Raw genomic sequence first — 14,515 nt, 5'->3', positions numbered from 1 at the left:
ATGATTTTTTGTGATTTTAAAGACGCTTTTAATGATGCAAAATGACTTACTCGATGCAATCAAATAAACAAACAAAATTCCTAAAATTCTACAAAAGTGATTTAAAACTATTTTGAATATTTTTTAGGAGTAATTTCATATAGGGTAAAAACTATGTGCTCACAAACCTTCCCTAACATATTCCCCATCCCCCCCCCCACACAACACACCCAGCCCTACCCCACCCCACCTTACCCCCCACTCACCCCCTACCCTACCCCCGAACCCCACCCTAAATATAAAAAAATTATTAAGAATACTTTCTTTTCATGTTATAGAATAAGTATTTTCCTTTTCATTTCAACAAAATGTGTAGTTTTTTCGTGATATAAAAAAAATATTTTCTTTCATTCAATAAAAAAAAATTCTTTTTATGATGTAGAAAAAATAATTTTATTGCAACGAAATGATATAGTAAAAATTATTCTCTTTCATTTCAACAAAATAAGTATTTTCTTTTAATGATGTAAACAAGTATTTTTTTCATTTTAACAAAATGATTGTAGAAAAAGTATTTTCTTTTTCAACCAAAAAAGAGTATTTTCTTTTTAGTTATGGAGCACAAATTTCAACGTTATTTTTGCGTGGAAAAGTAAAGCAGCATATTAGTTCTTTTGAGTTTGTGTGAATTTTTAAAATAATAATTAAATTCTTAAAGAAAGTAAAGTCCTGAAAACGTTGGATATCTGGGGTGGGAAGGGGGTGGGGGCACAAGAAACATAGGGATTTGGGGGAAAAGGGGGTGAAGCATAAAAATTATTTTCCTAAAATATATTTCCTACTCTCTAATCAAACAATACAAAAAAAAAAATCGTAAATTTGTTTTAACTCACCATTCAAACAAGAAAAAATAAGTGACAAAACTATTAATTTTTCTGAAGAATATATTCCAAGAAAATATTTTACTTCGTACCAAACATACTCGTATAGTCCATCCATTTTATGATGGAACTCAATTAATGGTAAGTACAAATATGAAAAGGTTTTGTCAATGGCAATAATATGAATATACCCATAGAATAACATATGATAAAATTGAAAATTTTTAGATAGTAGATGGACAAATTAAAATATTTTCCGTTTATTAAAAAGGAAAAAATATTTCAGCACATGAGCACAAGTGATAACGGAAGTACAATTTCACCTTTTTCTTATATCACATACATACGAAATTGCTTATACTTTTACTAGTAAATTAATTAAGTCACAATTAGTTTTCACATTTGGAAAACCATTTACATGTAATATACCCTCTAATATTATATCAACCACTTGCTTTGACTTGTAAGAAACTGTAATTCACCCATAACTCTAACAGTTCGATATTCAATAAGTAGCATTTTCGTTTTGAATGACAAAGGCTTGTTTTTTTAATTTTTTATTCAAAGTACTTCCCCATCTTACCTTTCCCCAAGCCGCAAAAGAGAGAGTTTGTTCTAATCAAGCGAACATAAAAGAACAGAAACCAGAACTAGAAGCTTTTAATTATGATTCACATTATTATGATTTAGATTCTAGGTAGATAACTAAAATGAAGTTGTAAATAGATAATTTAAATACAAAAAAGAAACAGCTTGATGCCCCAAGCTCTCACTACGATTGAATTTGGTGAAAGAGCCGAATTGGACTCATTACATGTAACCTTACTTTGTATTTGGCAAAATCTGTTTTCATAGCTTGAACGTCCTAATCACTCGATGATAATCTTACCCTTGCACCAAGAATTACTTTAAAATATTGAAAGGCAGTGATAGAAAAAAGTAAAGGAAAACAGACTGACTGACAACAACCCAGTCTAATTCCATAAGTGGAGTCTGGGGAGGGTAGGATGTACGCAGCATTGCCCTTACCCTGAAAGGGCAGAGAGATTGTTTCTGATAGACTCTCGGCTAAATAAAAGATGGAAGAAGCACCGATAGCAAGTAATAGCAAGATAATACATTTAGAAAGCTAAAACCAAGATAGCACTAGAGACTATGAAAGAAGTACTGATATCAAGTAACAACAATACAAGGTATGCAGTGATAGCTAACTAATGCAATACTAATGACAAGTAATAACATAACAAGATATGCGATAATAGCAAACTAAGGATAAAAGGGGTACCATACTAACACTAATACTATTGAACTAATGGAGACAATTGATACATAGGAGTACTCACTAACCTTCTACCCTAATTTTCTACCTTCACACCTCATATCAAGGGTCATGTCCTCGGTCAGCTCAAGTTGCGCCATGTCCCGCCTGATCACCTCTCCCCAAGACTTCTTTGGCCTAACTCTACCCTTCCTTTTACCCCTCCCCCCCTCCCCCCAAGGCTTACCTCTTACATCTCCTGACTGGAGCATCTGTGCTTCTCCTTTTAATATGCCCCGACCATCTCAGCCTCGCCTCTCGCATCTTTTCCTCCATAGGGGCCACTCTCACCTTATCCCGAATAACTTCATTCCTAATTCTATCTAACTTAATATGCCTACACATCCATCTCAACATCCTCATTTCAGCTACTTTCATCTGCTAGACATGAGAGTTCTTGATTGCCCAACACTCTGCCCCATACAACATAGTCGGTCTAACCACTACCTTGTAGAACTTACCTTTAAGTCTCAACGATACATTCTTATCGCACAAGACACCGGAAGCAAGCCTCCATTTCATCTACTCCAATACGATGTATGACATCCACATCAATCTCCCCTTCATTCTGAATTATAGACCCATGGTACTCGAAACTCTCTCTCCTGGAAATGACTTGCGCATCAAGCCTCACATCTCCGTCCGCTTCCTGGGTAACACCGATGAACTTGCACTCCAAGTATTCTGTCTTTATCCTGCTCAACTTGAAATCCTTAAACTCAAGAGTATGTCTCCAGACCTTCAATCTCTTGTTAACACCACCTCGCGTCTCATCAATCAGGACTACGTCATCTGCAAATAACATGCACCAAGGCATCCCCCTTGAATGTGTCGCATCAATGGGTCCATTGCCAAGGAAAACAAAAACGGGCTAGGTGTTGATCCCTGATGCAATCCCATCTCAATCGAGAAGTATTCAGAGTCTCCTCTTACTGTTCTACTACGTGTTTTAGTTCCATCATATAAGTCTCAGATCACTCTAATACACACTACAGACAGACATATGGATAATATACTATGATATCCACATAGTAACTTACCCTTATAAGTTATAACTATGATATCATACTTTTTTCTCTATCATGTTAACTTATATTTATTATTTTACAATTGTTAGAATACTGTAACTTATATAAGTAATTATTTATATTTAGAGAAATGGTTAGACAAAGTGATATCTCAGTCCCTAACAAATGAAGAAAAAAATGCTGGAATAATAACACATTGCAGCTCTTTTCCATGTCTCGCTAAAGGAAAGAAGAAAAAGATAAAAATAAAGTGTAGGATTTATGTCAGAAAAGTTCAAAAAGGCTTACATATATAGCCAATAATAACTCTTTCAGTCCTGTGATGGGAAAGGGAAAGCCCAACCTTTCCATCACCTACAGCCTTTCACAAAGACTGACACCAATAATAGCACATAAATGGCCATTTTGCAATGCTAGTCAAGACCATCACAGAGATCATTGACTGGAAGGTACCTTTGACCAGTCCTTTTGCCATGCCCTACACATGTTTGCTCAGAACTTTTTAGTCAGTCTTTCCCAGTGCTCTATTTTTCTCTCACATTTCTGAAATGTGTAGAAAATAACACTAACTTGTGTACAAAAACGAGTAAGCACAGTAGCTCTTGGGACACAGTTCATCTTAATTAGTATATTTATTCATCTCTTTTGCAATTTGTAGTGCTAACTCATAATGTTAGATCAATTCTAAAAAATACATACTACATAATACCTAATTTGACAAAAAAATTATAAATTCATGTACCCCTAACATGGTGGCTTCACCTATCAATTTGTTTGTATACATTTTGAATATCCTACTGGATATATACTATCTCCCACACTCTTTAATAGTGAACCAAATTTAAATTATTTTTTTAACAAAAAAAAAGTAACTATCATGCAAAATTAGAGATTGTGAGGAGTTCAATTTAACCAAAGGGAAGTGTACAAAAGAAATGGCTTAAATTCCATTCAATAAATTAATAATGTTACAATCGGCCCTTCAACCTGGAATTATATGAGAGGATATATAGTATGAAACGACAAGCATAATTCAGGTGAAATACTATCCACAAGATTAGCAAAGATACAATAATAACAATAGCAAGTGAGGTATGAGAAGAGTAGTGCGTACGCAGACCTAACAACTACCTTGAAAAAAAGAAGATTATTTCCGATAGACCCAGAAAGAAGATTAGCAAAGATACATGATGACAATAATCAAATATTCATCAGCATTGTACAATCAATTGGAATTTAATAATTATAGTCTTTCCAATTATACCTTTTAATATTTTTCTAAAGTACCTTTTTAGCAAATGAGTAAGAAGAATGAGAATATAGCTACATAATTTAGGGAGCTGATTGGTTCTTGTTACCAGCCAAAGCAAGGATGGAATTAGCAAGTTTATTGATAGAATCCACAAGTCCATTGATGCCTTCTCTATTGATCTCAGCTTTTGACTCCTCAATTTTCAGCCTTCTCTCATGTAAGCTTAAGAGTTCTCTGTGCCTTTTCTCTTCTCTCTCTTCACAAGACTGAATGGCTTCTGCTATAATGACAGCACTCTTTGAGATAGCAGAGCCAACTTCTTGTGATGAGTTGTTAATGTTACCTTTTGCTGTGCCACTGCTGGTTCCTTCACCACTCATTCTTCTTTTCTTTGCTGGTGAATCTGAATGCAGATCACTTGTATCAGGATCTGAGCAATCACACGTCTCCAACATATAAACATATCATAAACGAAACTCCATTAATATAATATACTATAGTATATATTGGATAAATGAAATGTCACTATAAGAATCTTGAGTGATTGAAATAGTCAAAACTGTCAATGTCTTACTCGATTGATGTGTTAGATTGAAATAAATGCTAATATAAGATTCATTTACAGCAAGCATTAAAACGTCCCTATCCCCCTCTCTTACCAAAAGGGAAACATACAGGGAGAGAGAGAAGAAAAAAAAGATAAAAAATTTAAAGAGGCATTCAACAATGGTTTTATAGGCAGTGCAAGAACAGTTGAAGTGGATGAAATTAATCTTGAAAACTCGATTGAATAATAAGCTACTCTATATTTCAAGAAAGCAAACAAATAACTTGTCTTTGGAAAGTGCTAAGAAATATTGCTCAATAGCATGAAAATATGTTGTTAAAGTATAGGAAGAAGGATACAAAAATGTCCAAACAATTATGGGAAAACCTCAAGCAAATTAAAATCAAGATTCAAAATGCAACATAGAGGGTGTTTGGATTGGCTTAAAAACTGGTCAAATCAGCTTAAAAGCACTTTTTAGTTTGATTTGGTATTTTGCAAACACCAAAAGTTCTTAAAAGCATTTGACTTTTAAGCCAAAATAAGTCAAACGTAATAAGTTGGATAATCTCAACTTATTACTTTTTAGTTAACAAATTTTTTTGTTTGACCAAATAATTTACTTTTTTGTCCCTTATACTTTATATATATATCTGTTGCTTTCTTCTTTCCTCCGCCTTTAATCCATGTCTGCCGTCTCTATCTTTCTTCTTTATATTTCATCACTACGATTTCTTATGATTTTGCTTATGATTTCTTGTGCCTTATGAAGACGTTCATAATGTGTCTCCGTTAAACCTGGAACATGTTGTCAAATTTCTATCACGTAAATTATTATTTAATTTCTTTGCATCGAGTCGTCGATTATTATTTCTACGAAGGCACTCCGCCGATTCATTTTTGTTTCCATCTTGGTTATTATCAAGGAGAGATGCTTTTTAGTAAGAAATCGGCGTAATGCCATCTTACTTTTTACTTACAAAATTCAATCAAATTGTTAATTATTACTATATGTTATTTTGATAAATAATTTTTATTTATTAAATTGAGTAGACACATAAATTAACTGTATTTAAATCAATATAAAATTAAATTTTTTGTTTTGGGTTAATTGTTCGAATGCCCATTTAAGTCATTTTAACAGAAAATGTATTTATAAGACTTTTTTTATAAACAAGTAATGCTTATTCTTAAAATTGGCTCCACTACTTAAAAGCCATGCTTTAAAAGCTAAGTACTTTTTTTCGGCTAATCCAAACGGGAGAGCAAAAGAACTTTCTCTCAACCAAAGTCAAATAATACAGGTTACTACTTTGCCAAAGTGAATTTTACATCCAAGTCATGGGGTTCAGAAACAGTAAAGCAAATGAGAGTGGACTTTAAGTAGTAGTACTAGCTAGTTAAATAGCGAGCATTTACAATGTTTTGTACTAATGAATAAAAAAAGTTGGAGATAAGAGTACCTACTGTGGGAAAAGGATATTGACCAGTGTAAGCAACATCAGATAGTTGATGAGCTGCTGTTTGTGCTACTACTGCTGTTGTTGGTGGTGGTAATGGTGGTGGAGGAAGTGGCAAAGCTGTAATTTGAGGTTGAGTAGATTGTTGTTGCAATGTAGGAAGCAAAGAAGCAGGCAACATTTTTTGGCCTTTTCTGTCCACAACTTCAACTAATGCCTCATAAATCTCAGGCAACATATTAGTAGGCAGGCTTTTTTCTTTTCTTTCATTCTTCTCAATCTTCCAATAAGATGTTATTTCTTCTCCAACTTCAGCTGCTTTCTTAGCCTCTCTTCTTTCATATTCCCTAACTTTCTTGAAATCTCTCATGAGATTATCCCATTTGTCATTACACTGATTTTGGCTCCTCAAACAAGAATTTCTCCAACAATAGTCCTCTACCCATTTCCATCTTAGCTCTGTTGGTTTTCCCCTTTCATTAATATCCCCTTGCCTTCTGTTTCTCCTTTCATCGTCCATTTTTTTCGCTTCTATAAGTACCATAGTTTCTTGTACTGTCCAATTCCCTTTCCTATAGTCCCTCAACATGCTACTCCCGCCTTGATCACCTACCAAGATGTTATCCATGCAAAATAACAGCAAAAAGAAATCAAGTTTAATTTAGGCAAAAATAATTGAAAAGGGTATTTTTGTGTAGCTTGTTTTTGCAGTATATTTGACAAGAGGTATGGTATTTGGGGTATATGATATGATAATGGTTTATGTATGGTTTTGAAATTTGGGAATGGAAATGATACGAAGTAGTGAAGAGCAATCTCTTTCTTCTTTTCTTACTTCATATTTAACTATCTTTATTATAGCTATCTTCCTCTAGCTCCAAATCTTCAAAAAACTTAAATTGAAAATTAGTATAAGTTTCAAACCCAAGAGGCCAAGACTAAGTAATTCAAGCAATTATATATGCCCATAAAGTTGCATAAGGATATGAGAAAATAGGTGATAGAGGGGGGTTAATCTAAGAGATTGGGAGGGGCTTGGAAGGAGAGACTAATTAATGGAGAAAGAGAGAGGATAACTAATAAGTAATGAAGAAAGTGTGTTCATTATAAGAAAAGGCCAAAAAATTCACTCAGCGAGAGGAGGGAGCCGGGGGGGGGGGGGGGAGGGACTGTGGGGTGGACTGTGAAGTGGGGTATAGGGGGTTCGGTGTGGGTCGGGGGTGGGGACTAGGAAGAAGGATTCAGGGGCTAACTAGTCATTTGCTGCATGTAATTTGATGAGCATAAAGACATACGTCACACGTGGTTAAGCCAACAACTAGCCATAATAACACCAGGAATTCTTTGCAGATTTTCGATGGGAGTAATTCATAATTCATAAAAAGGAAAAAAAGGCTAAAAGTACTCATTCGTTTCATTTTATGCAAAAGCGGATCCAGAATTTTAAAAAAATAAATGTATTATTATAAAGAGTTGAATTTTTTATTTAAATTTAATAGGTATATAAAAATTTACAATGACCAAACGAGAATAGGATAGGGATTTCAATGTGTTGATATGAGAATTTTAAATGAACAAACAAAATAAAATAATAATAATAAAATACAAGAGGAACTAGACATGCCCACAAACTTGAGTTTGAAACCGTGAGCTCAATTATATATAAATATATAAAAAAAGGAAAAAATAACAAGATAGACACGGAATTTGAACCCTCAATTTTACTTGTAAAGGTGCATTCAACAATCATTGTCCCGTAGGACTCTTTAAACCTACACACATAGTTCATATGCCTCATGCTCCTCCACATAGATGCACCATTAATTTCATGGAACACTATTACTAATTGGAAGGCTAGAATGTTTTTTTGTTTGACTATCATTTTTCAAGTACTATATTTTAAATTATTAATTATTGAAATATATTATTTTTAAATATATTAATTTTATTTCAAAAAATTAAAATATTGTCTAAATACACATCAAAATTTATGTAATTTGAATTTTATACGCGAACATGCCGCATAAAGTGAAATAAAGAAAGTATTATTCATTAAAAGGTTAAATGTGTGAGTAATTTCGTAGTCTATATGTTGGGAAAATAAAACGTAAATCGAAGTTTCGAAATCTTTGTTCTTAGTTATATCACTCTGTATGGTTGGAAATATACTCTAGAGTCAATTGCAAGAGAAATGATAGGGACATTTTTCTAATTAACAATCATGATATTATAAATTGAAACAAGCTCTCAATCCAATTACAAAAGATATAGGATAGGTATATTTTGCAAACAATCATATTTGTAGTTTTATGAATATCAACAAATGCATCCTTCATCCCATAATGTGCCATGTATTTCTATAATTCCTTATTGGATCAACCCAGTGGATCATGGCAGAGGCGGCCCAAAAGATCCTGGAGGCCCGTAAAAGCCCATTGGGCCCCTAAAACAGTCTTGCAGTAACCAGCAACAGCAGAAGAAGCTCAGGCTGTACAATTTTAAACATGCAAAACATTTAGTTAAGTTCAATAACAATAAGCTTAACCATCAATAATTTGATGGTGAGTAATATTTAAACATTCAAGAAACACAAGCTTATAGAAAAACACCCAAATAAAAACAAAGCAAAACCAAACTGTTTTCTAGTCCAAAGATTTTATTTATTTTTTCTCCTCAAAGATTCAAAAAATATTCGGAAAAACATCTAAAATTTTGAAATATAGAAGAAAACTATTGGTTCCAAAATGACTTACCAAGAACCTATAAAATCACATAAACCACCAAAGAAGCCGCAAGGTCCTGGCATTGGGGGTCCTCCGAGACCTAGAGGAGGACCCCATCCAGGCCCCGATCCGGGTCCTGGTCCTGGCCCTGTCCCCGGTCCTCCTGGTCTCATAATTTCACTTAGGCTAGATTAACCAAACCTAACCAAATCCCTTATACTAACAATCACAATGTTGGAACAGCTTTAGTTTACTTTCAATCTTGAGTTGGAACAATATATATAGGTATTAAGTTACTAAATATATACTGCTCTCATCTACCATTCTCTATTCTACTAGTCAAAAGGTAAAGCTTGACCTAATCTTCCTTTCTTCTAAGTGTGCACACTTCTAGTGCATGCAAGTATCTTAACCTGAATAAGGTTTTGCTTTTATTATTATAGAGAAGATTATGTAAACACGCGAGACTAGCAAGTAAAAGAGTGTTCAGAAGTTTTCAACAAAAATGTCGTATTGACTAATCAGCCACACACCAAAGAGAGAGTGTGAAGTCGACTTGTTTACGCATGAACAACAATTCTACTAGTATTGTTTTTTTTCATGTTTCTTTTAGCATCCTATATAAAATTCTTTAACAAAAAGAATGGTGAGAAACATTTTGCGTTAAATGTGAAATAACTCATATATAATTATGTGTGAACTTGACTAAGAAAGTAAGGACATTAAAATAAATAAATAAAAAGAATGTTAAAAATCCGAGGGACATGTTGGCCTTTTTTCTATTGACATTGGTGAAATCATTCTTGAACAAGAGACAATGATAGAGCTTAATTTTTTTGTTTTTCGGTATTTGATATTTGTATCACGGCCCGACTAATTTCGAATTCTCGTCGTGAAGTTTCATATTGGGGTAAAGCGTTCCCTAACAAAGACGACTTACCCAGAGCTCAATTCCGAGAATGATAGAGCTTACTAGGTGCTACTAATGTAATGTAGAGGTCTATTTCCTCGCCTCTCCCATTCATGACACTAATTAAACCAAATGTTACATTCTGTGTTCACACTTGGGTAGCAACTCTTGAATGGTTGAAACAAGTCCACTGTCGTATAACATAAGAATAAATTCACTATCATAAAAAACTAGGAAAAAAAATATTCCAAATGTGCATAATTGTATATTTATCATATATTTTTTTCTTTCTTTTTTAAAGGAAAAGGAAAGGAAATGCTACACATGATGAAGTTATCCTCCATGCCTCAATGTAAAAGACAGAGATTTTATTAAGAGCCCGTTTGGACATAAGAAATTTTTTTCTTTTTTCCCAAAAAATTTAACTTTTTTTCGAAATCAGCATTTGTTCATAAAATTTTTAATTTTCATTTGATATGCATTTTGGAAATTTTCGAAAATTTGAAAAACTCCAAAAAGTTGTTTTTCAAAATTTTCACTCAAATCTCTCACAAAACTTCAAAAACAACCCAAAATTATATTCATGTCCAAATACAACTCTAAATTTCAAATACCATTTTCAATTGAAATTTTTTTCCCCCCTATTTTAGAATTTTACAATTCTTATGTACAAACGCCCCCTAAGTGAGCTAGCTATCAACCTCGTATTTATTATGCATAATTTTGTAGTTATAGTGATTCTATCACGCTATTTAATATTTCTAACATCCTCTCACACTTTGCTCCTAAAATGATAAAAAGAAAATCATATTCTTTTCATCTCATTTTATGTGATGGTTTTGAATAATTATATACGAGATTAATATTATAATTTGATATATATATTATATTAGCAATAGCTTGAAACAAATACTAAAGTAATTCCTAACTTTTTTGAATAGAATGGAATATTGGAATGTATCGCTTATCGCCATGTAAATTCAGGAATTAGTTATTCCCACGCGTTGTTGACAAAAGCTGGAATTAGAAACCCAGTTTGTCTGAAGCTGCTCTCCACCAATGGTGTCCCTGTAAGCAATCACCACTAGTAATTAAACTTGTCAGTATTATAGTCTTCAGATTTTTATAGATCTTCATCTTCAATTCCAGGTATAGCACTGGGCTAGAATTGGGCAATCTATTGGTAGGATCAGACCTATTAAATCATTCATGGGACGCAATTTCAAAGCTTCAAAAAGACACCCTTTTGCTGGATCAGAACCCATCTCTTCCTTTCTCTGTTAAATACCAAGTTTATGAATATCCACCAGCAAAGGGTTTTATTATTGCTTTTGTATGCTCACCCAATTCTGCTGTAAATCACTTGCAAGAAGAAGATTTTAGAGAGCTGGCTCCTTCTGATGCAATTATGTCCTTTGATTTTCTCTGTACTAAAAGTAACAGTTCCGTTTCCCTTCATAAAGCTGCTTTTACCCTTTTCGCTTCTCTTGAGAATGAGCTCTCTCTTCTCAAACAGCAGGTACACTGCCTTAAATTGTTTAAGTTTCCCTTTTTCTTACATGTATATTGAGCATTAGCCTATTTGCATTCTTGAAATTTTGAATATATATTCTATGTGTTTCCGAAATGGAACAATTTGTTAGTCAATTAAAAATGTAATCTTGAGTTGATCATTTTATTTGTGATGTAGAGAATATACAGATTAAAGTTATTAAGGAATCATTTATAAGGTATGATTTTTATTCAGTTTGATTTTGTATGAGAAGGTTATGAGGAGACAATTTAATGAGATTAGAAATGATTGATAATTAGAGAACTGTAAATTACATAGGAAATAAACAAAAAATTATCTCGTGTTTTGGTCCATGGATCACGTTGAGACCAACTGTCACATACAATGACATCCCATATAATACAGCTATCAATAGAAGATAGACGGATCACTTTTTTGAGTTTATACCCATATTAGCGTGGGGCTACATGCGCCTCAGCTTGCAAATGGGATCGCTAATGTCTTCAATAGACAAGTAGCTAAAGTTTAATTATCCCTTCTTTAGTAGGGAGGACCAATAATAGTAGTAACGAAACACCAGTTATGGAGGAAAGATAATAATGATTCCCCTCCAGTTTGAATTTGCAAATGAAGTGTAAAACTATCGGCTGGATTTTCTCTTATATGTGTAACTAATTTTGGTGTTTTTGCTTTGTTTGCTTCGATGTAGTTCACCAGCCACCAGCCTCTAATTGTAACCGGACATTGTCTGGGAGGATCTGTTGCGTCTCTATTCACTTTGTGGCTGCTTGATAGCCTTCCCAGATATGGTGTGCAGCGTCTCCTCTGCATTACTTTTGGCTCTCCACTTCTTGGTAACAATGGCTTTCAAAAGGCCATATCAGAGCGTTCCGCCTGGAGTTCGTACTTCTTACACGTGGTCTCAGACAAAGATCCAATTCCAGGTTTTCTGATCTCAGACCATAATGCCTCCGCTGCTACCTTGACTACTCCGACCTGTTACATGCCATTCGGTATCTATCTCTTCTGCTCCGAATCAGGTTTCTCTTGCTTCGAGGAACCACAATCGATTCTGGAGTTGTTGATGATAATGAGCTCAAGATGTGCTGAAAGTCAAAACCCAAACAACTGCTCTCAGGTTATTGATTATGGACATATCTTGGAACATCTAAGGAGCAAAGCTATTTGCAGGGGAATCTTAGAACTGCCTGACTCAATAGGCAATCCACTTCAAGCAGGAACCTACCTATTGCTAGAAGCAGCTGGAGTTGGAAAGTTACAGGTAAATACACTAAATTGCTAATTGTTCAAATTGTGTTGTTCCACTTTGATGGATCACGAGCCTGGGTATTAACATCCTACTGAAGTACAGTATGAATTGAGGAAAGATAAAAACAGTTTTGAGTCATTCAGGTGCATATACAAGTTGTGAAGAAAGAATTCTGTTGAAGCATTGATGAAAGAATAAGGCTATGTTTGTTAGTGGGCTAGGAAGTTGTGGACATGAAATTAACTTAAGGCAAAAAAATTGCGTTTCTTGATTAAATGGGCTATAACACTCCAGAATAGTTTATTCTTTTTTTTTGTAGTCCTCATTTTTTTTTTTTTTTTCTGGTCTCAAAACTTTATTTTTTGCCTCTTCCTGCAACTGCAGCAGGAAAACGTTGACATGAGCTATCTTGCAATAAATATTGCGAAAAGGACAGAGGTTCAGGCTAAACACAGGCAGAATGTTTTTGATCCCTCCAAGAAACTAAGTACACTTAAAAAGTCCATGTCTTACCTTGAATGGTACATGAAGAACTCTTTGGAAGAGGCTGGGTATTATGACAAATATAAGCTCAGACGTTCCAGAAGCAGAGATGAGATTGAAAGCACAGAACAGCTTATCAAGCATCACAGAACTTTGAAACTGTTCTGGAAAAGAATGGTAGCTGAAGTAGAAAATATGCCTTGGAAAGAGGGGAGAAGTCTCCGAAAGCGTTGGCTTTATGCAGGAACAAACTACCGAAGGATGGTTGAACCACTCGACATAGCAGAGTATTATGGTAGGGGAAAGAAAGATTATATTAGTCATGGAAGATCTGAACACTACAAATTATTGGAGGAATGGTTAACTGATGAAAATTTTCATGCATACCAGAGAACTCAAGCGTCTAGTCTTACGGTTGATTCTTGCTTTTGGGCTTATGTTGAGGAAGCTGTGATTTCTTGTGAAGTGTTGAAGGATCGACAAAGCAGCGCACAAGACCAAGAATCAGCTAGAGAAAACCTGATCAAATTTGAGCAGTATGTAATGGACATGATTAATAACTTCTTGGTGTCTCCTGAGATTTTCTTGCCTCAGAGCAGCTTCATGCGGTGGTGGAAAGAATATTGCAGACTTGTAGGAAATTCATATACTTCAACCTTGATTAATTTCATGAAGGATGAATTTCGTAGATATGTTTAGCAAATTATATCAAGCAATAACTCATATGTCCCAACTTAGAAAACTAGTTAAGTACTTTTCCTTTGGTTTTCTTTAACCTGGAACTGTATAATCAAGTTGCAAAAATGACTAATTGCAGCGCAAAGTAAAATTGTAGCCTGTAATAAAAATGATTTGGCTTTTCTCCCCTTTATTTATTAACTCTTATAGAATGATATGAGCTAACATTCACCCAACCCTTTTTATGGGTTGATTTGAGTTGTGCCCATTTTAAACTAATTAGACAGATAACACTTTTTATAGTTAAAACTCCTAACTTCAATGCTACGTATGGGCAAGATTTACCTAGTCGATTGCATTTTTGCAGATACTTAACAAGCATTTTAGAGTTCCGCCTTATAAACGAACTCATCTCTGAGTTCTTTTTTAGTGAGGGACAAAGAAATAATTCTGAAACAATCTACTTAAACATT

At 34.2% G+C, this 14,515-nt stretch overlaps 2 protein-coding genes and 1 long non-coding RNA gene across 6 annotated transcripts; 1 reads left to right on the top strand and 2 right to left on the bottom strand.

The window, feature by feature from the left end:
* Positions 1 to 4,204: 4,204 nt before the first annotated feature.
* On the bottom strand, positions 4,205 to 7,603 carry LOC107770676 (uncharacterized). 3 transcript variants are annotated; one of them, XM_075235098.1, is made up of 2 exons: positions 6,469 to 7,603; positions 4,205 to 4,888 (listed from the first exon to the last, which is right to left on the bottom strand). In XM_075235098.1, exons 1-2 carry the CDS (start codon positions 7,091 to 7,093, stop codon positions 4,539 to 4,541), a joined length of 975 nt encoding a protein of 324 aa, XP_075091199.1. In that variant the 5' UTR covers positions 7,094 to 7,603; the 3' UTR covers positions 4,205 to 4,538. The 3 variants fall into 3 exon arrangements, with proteins under 3 accessions (XP_075091199.1, XP_075091200.1, XP_016445493.1); XM_075235099.1 differs by having other exon boundaries at positions 4,205 to 4,861; XM_016590007.2 differs by having other exon boundaries at positions 4,210 to 4,904; positions 6,473 to 7,600.
* A 1,057-nt stretch (positions 7,604 to 8,660) lies between these two features.
* Positions 8,661 to 9,443, bottom strand: LOC107770675 (uncharacterized). The gene is made up of 2 exons (XR_001644668.2): positions 9,219 to 9,443; positions 8,661 to 8,953 (listed from the first exon to the last, which is right to left on the bottom strand). It is a non-coding gene; the product is annotated as an uncharacterized LOC107770675 (long non-coding RNA).
* Positions 9,444 to 10,841: 1,398 nt separating this feature from the next.
* On the top strand, positions 10,842 to 14,235 carry LOC107770674 (senescence-associated carboxylesterase 101). 2 transcript variants are annotated; one of them, XM_016590005.2, is made up of 4 exons: positions 10,842 to 11,168; positions 11,248 to 11,617; positions 12,321 to 12,893; positions 13,266 to 14,235. In XM_016590005.2, the coding sequence occupies exons 1-4, from the start codon at positions 11,158 to 11,160 to the stop codon at positions 14,061 to 14,063; spliced, it is 1,752 nt and encodes a 583-aa protein (XP_016445491.2). In that variant the 5' UTR covers positions 10,842 to 11,157; the 3' UTR covers positions 14,064 to 14,235. The 2 variants fall into 2 exon arrangements, with proteins under 2 accessions (XP_016445491.2, XP_016445492.2); XM_016590006.2 differs by having other exon boundaries at positions 10,886 to 11,168; positions 13,269 to 14,235.
* Positions 14,236 to 14,515: the final 280 nt, after the last annotated feature.

Source organism: Nicotiana tabacum, chromosome 17, assembly GCF_000715075.1.
Source record: "Nicotiana tabacum cultivar K326 chromosome 17, ASM71507v2, whole genome shotgun sequence".
Classification (NCBI taxonomy): Eukaryota; Viridiplantae; Streptophyta; class Magnoliopsida; order Solanales; family Solanaceae; genus Nicotiana; species Nicotiana tabacum.
Note: the sequence above shows the minus strand (reverse complement) of the source record. Positions and strands in the feature narration are given on the sequence as shown.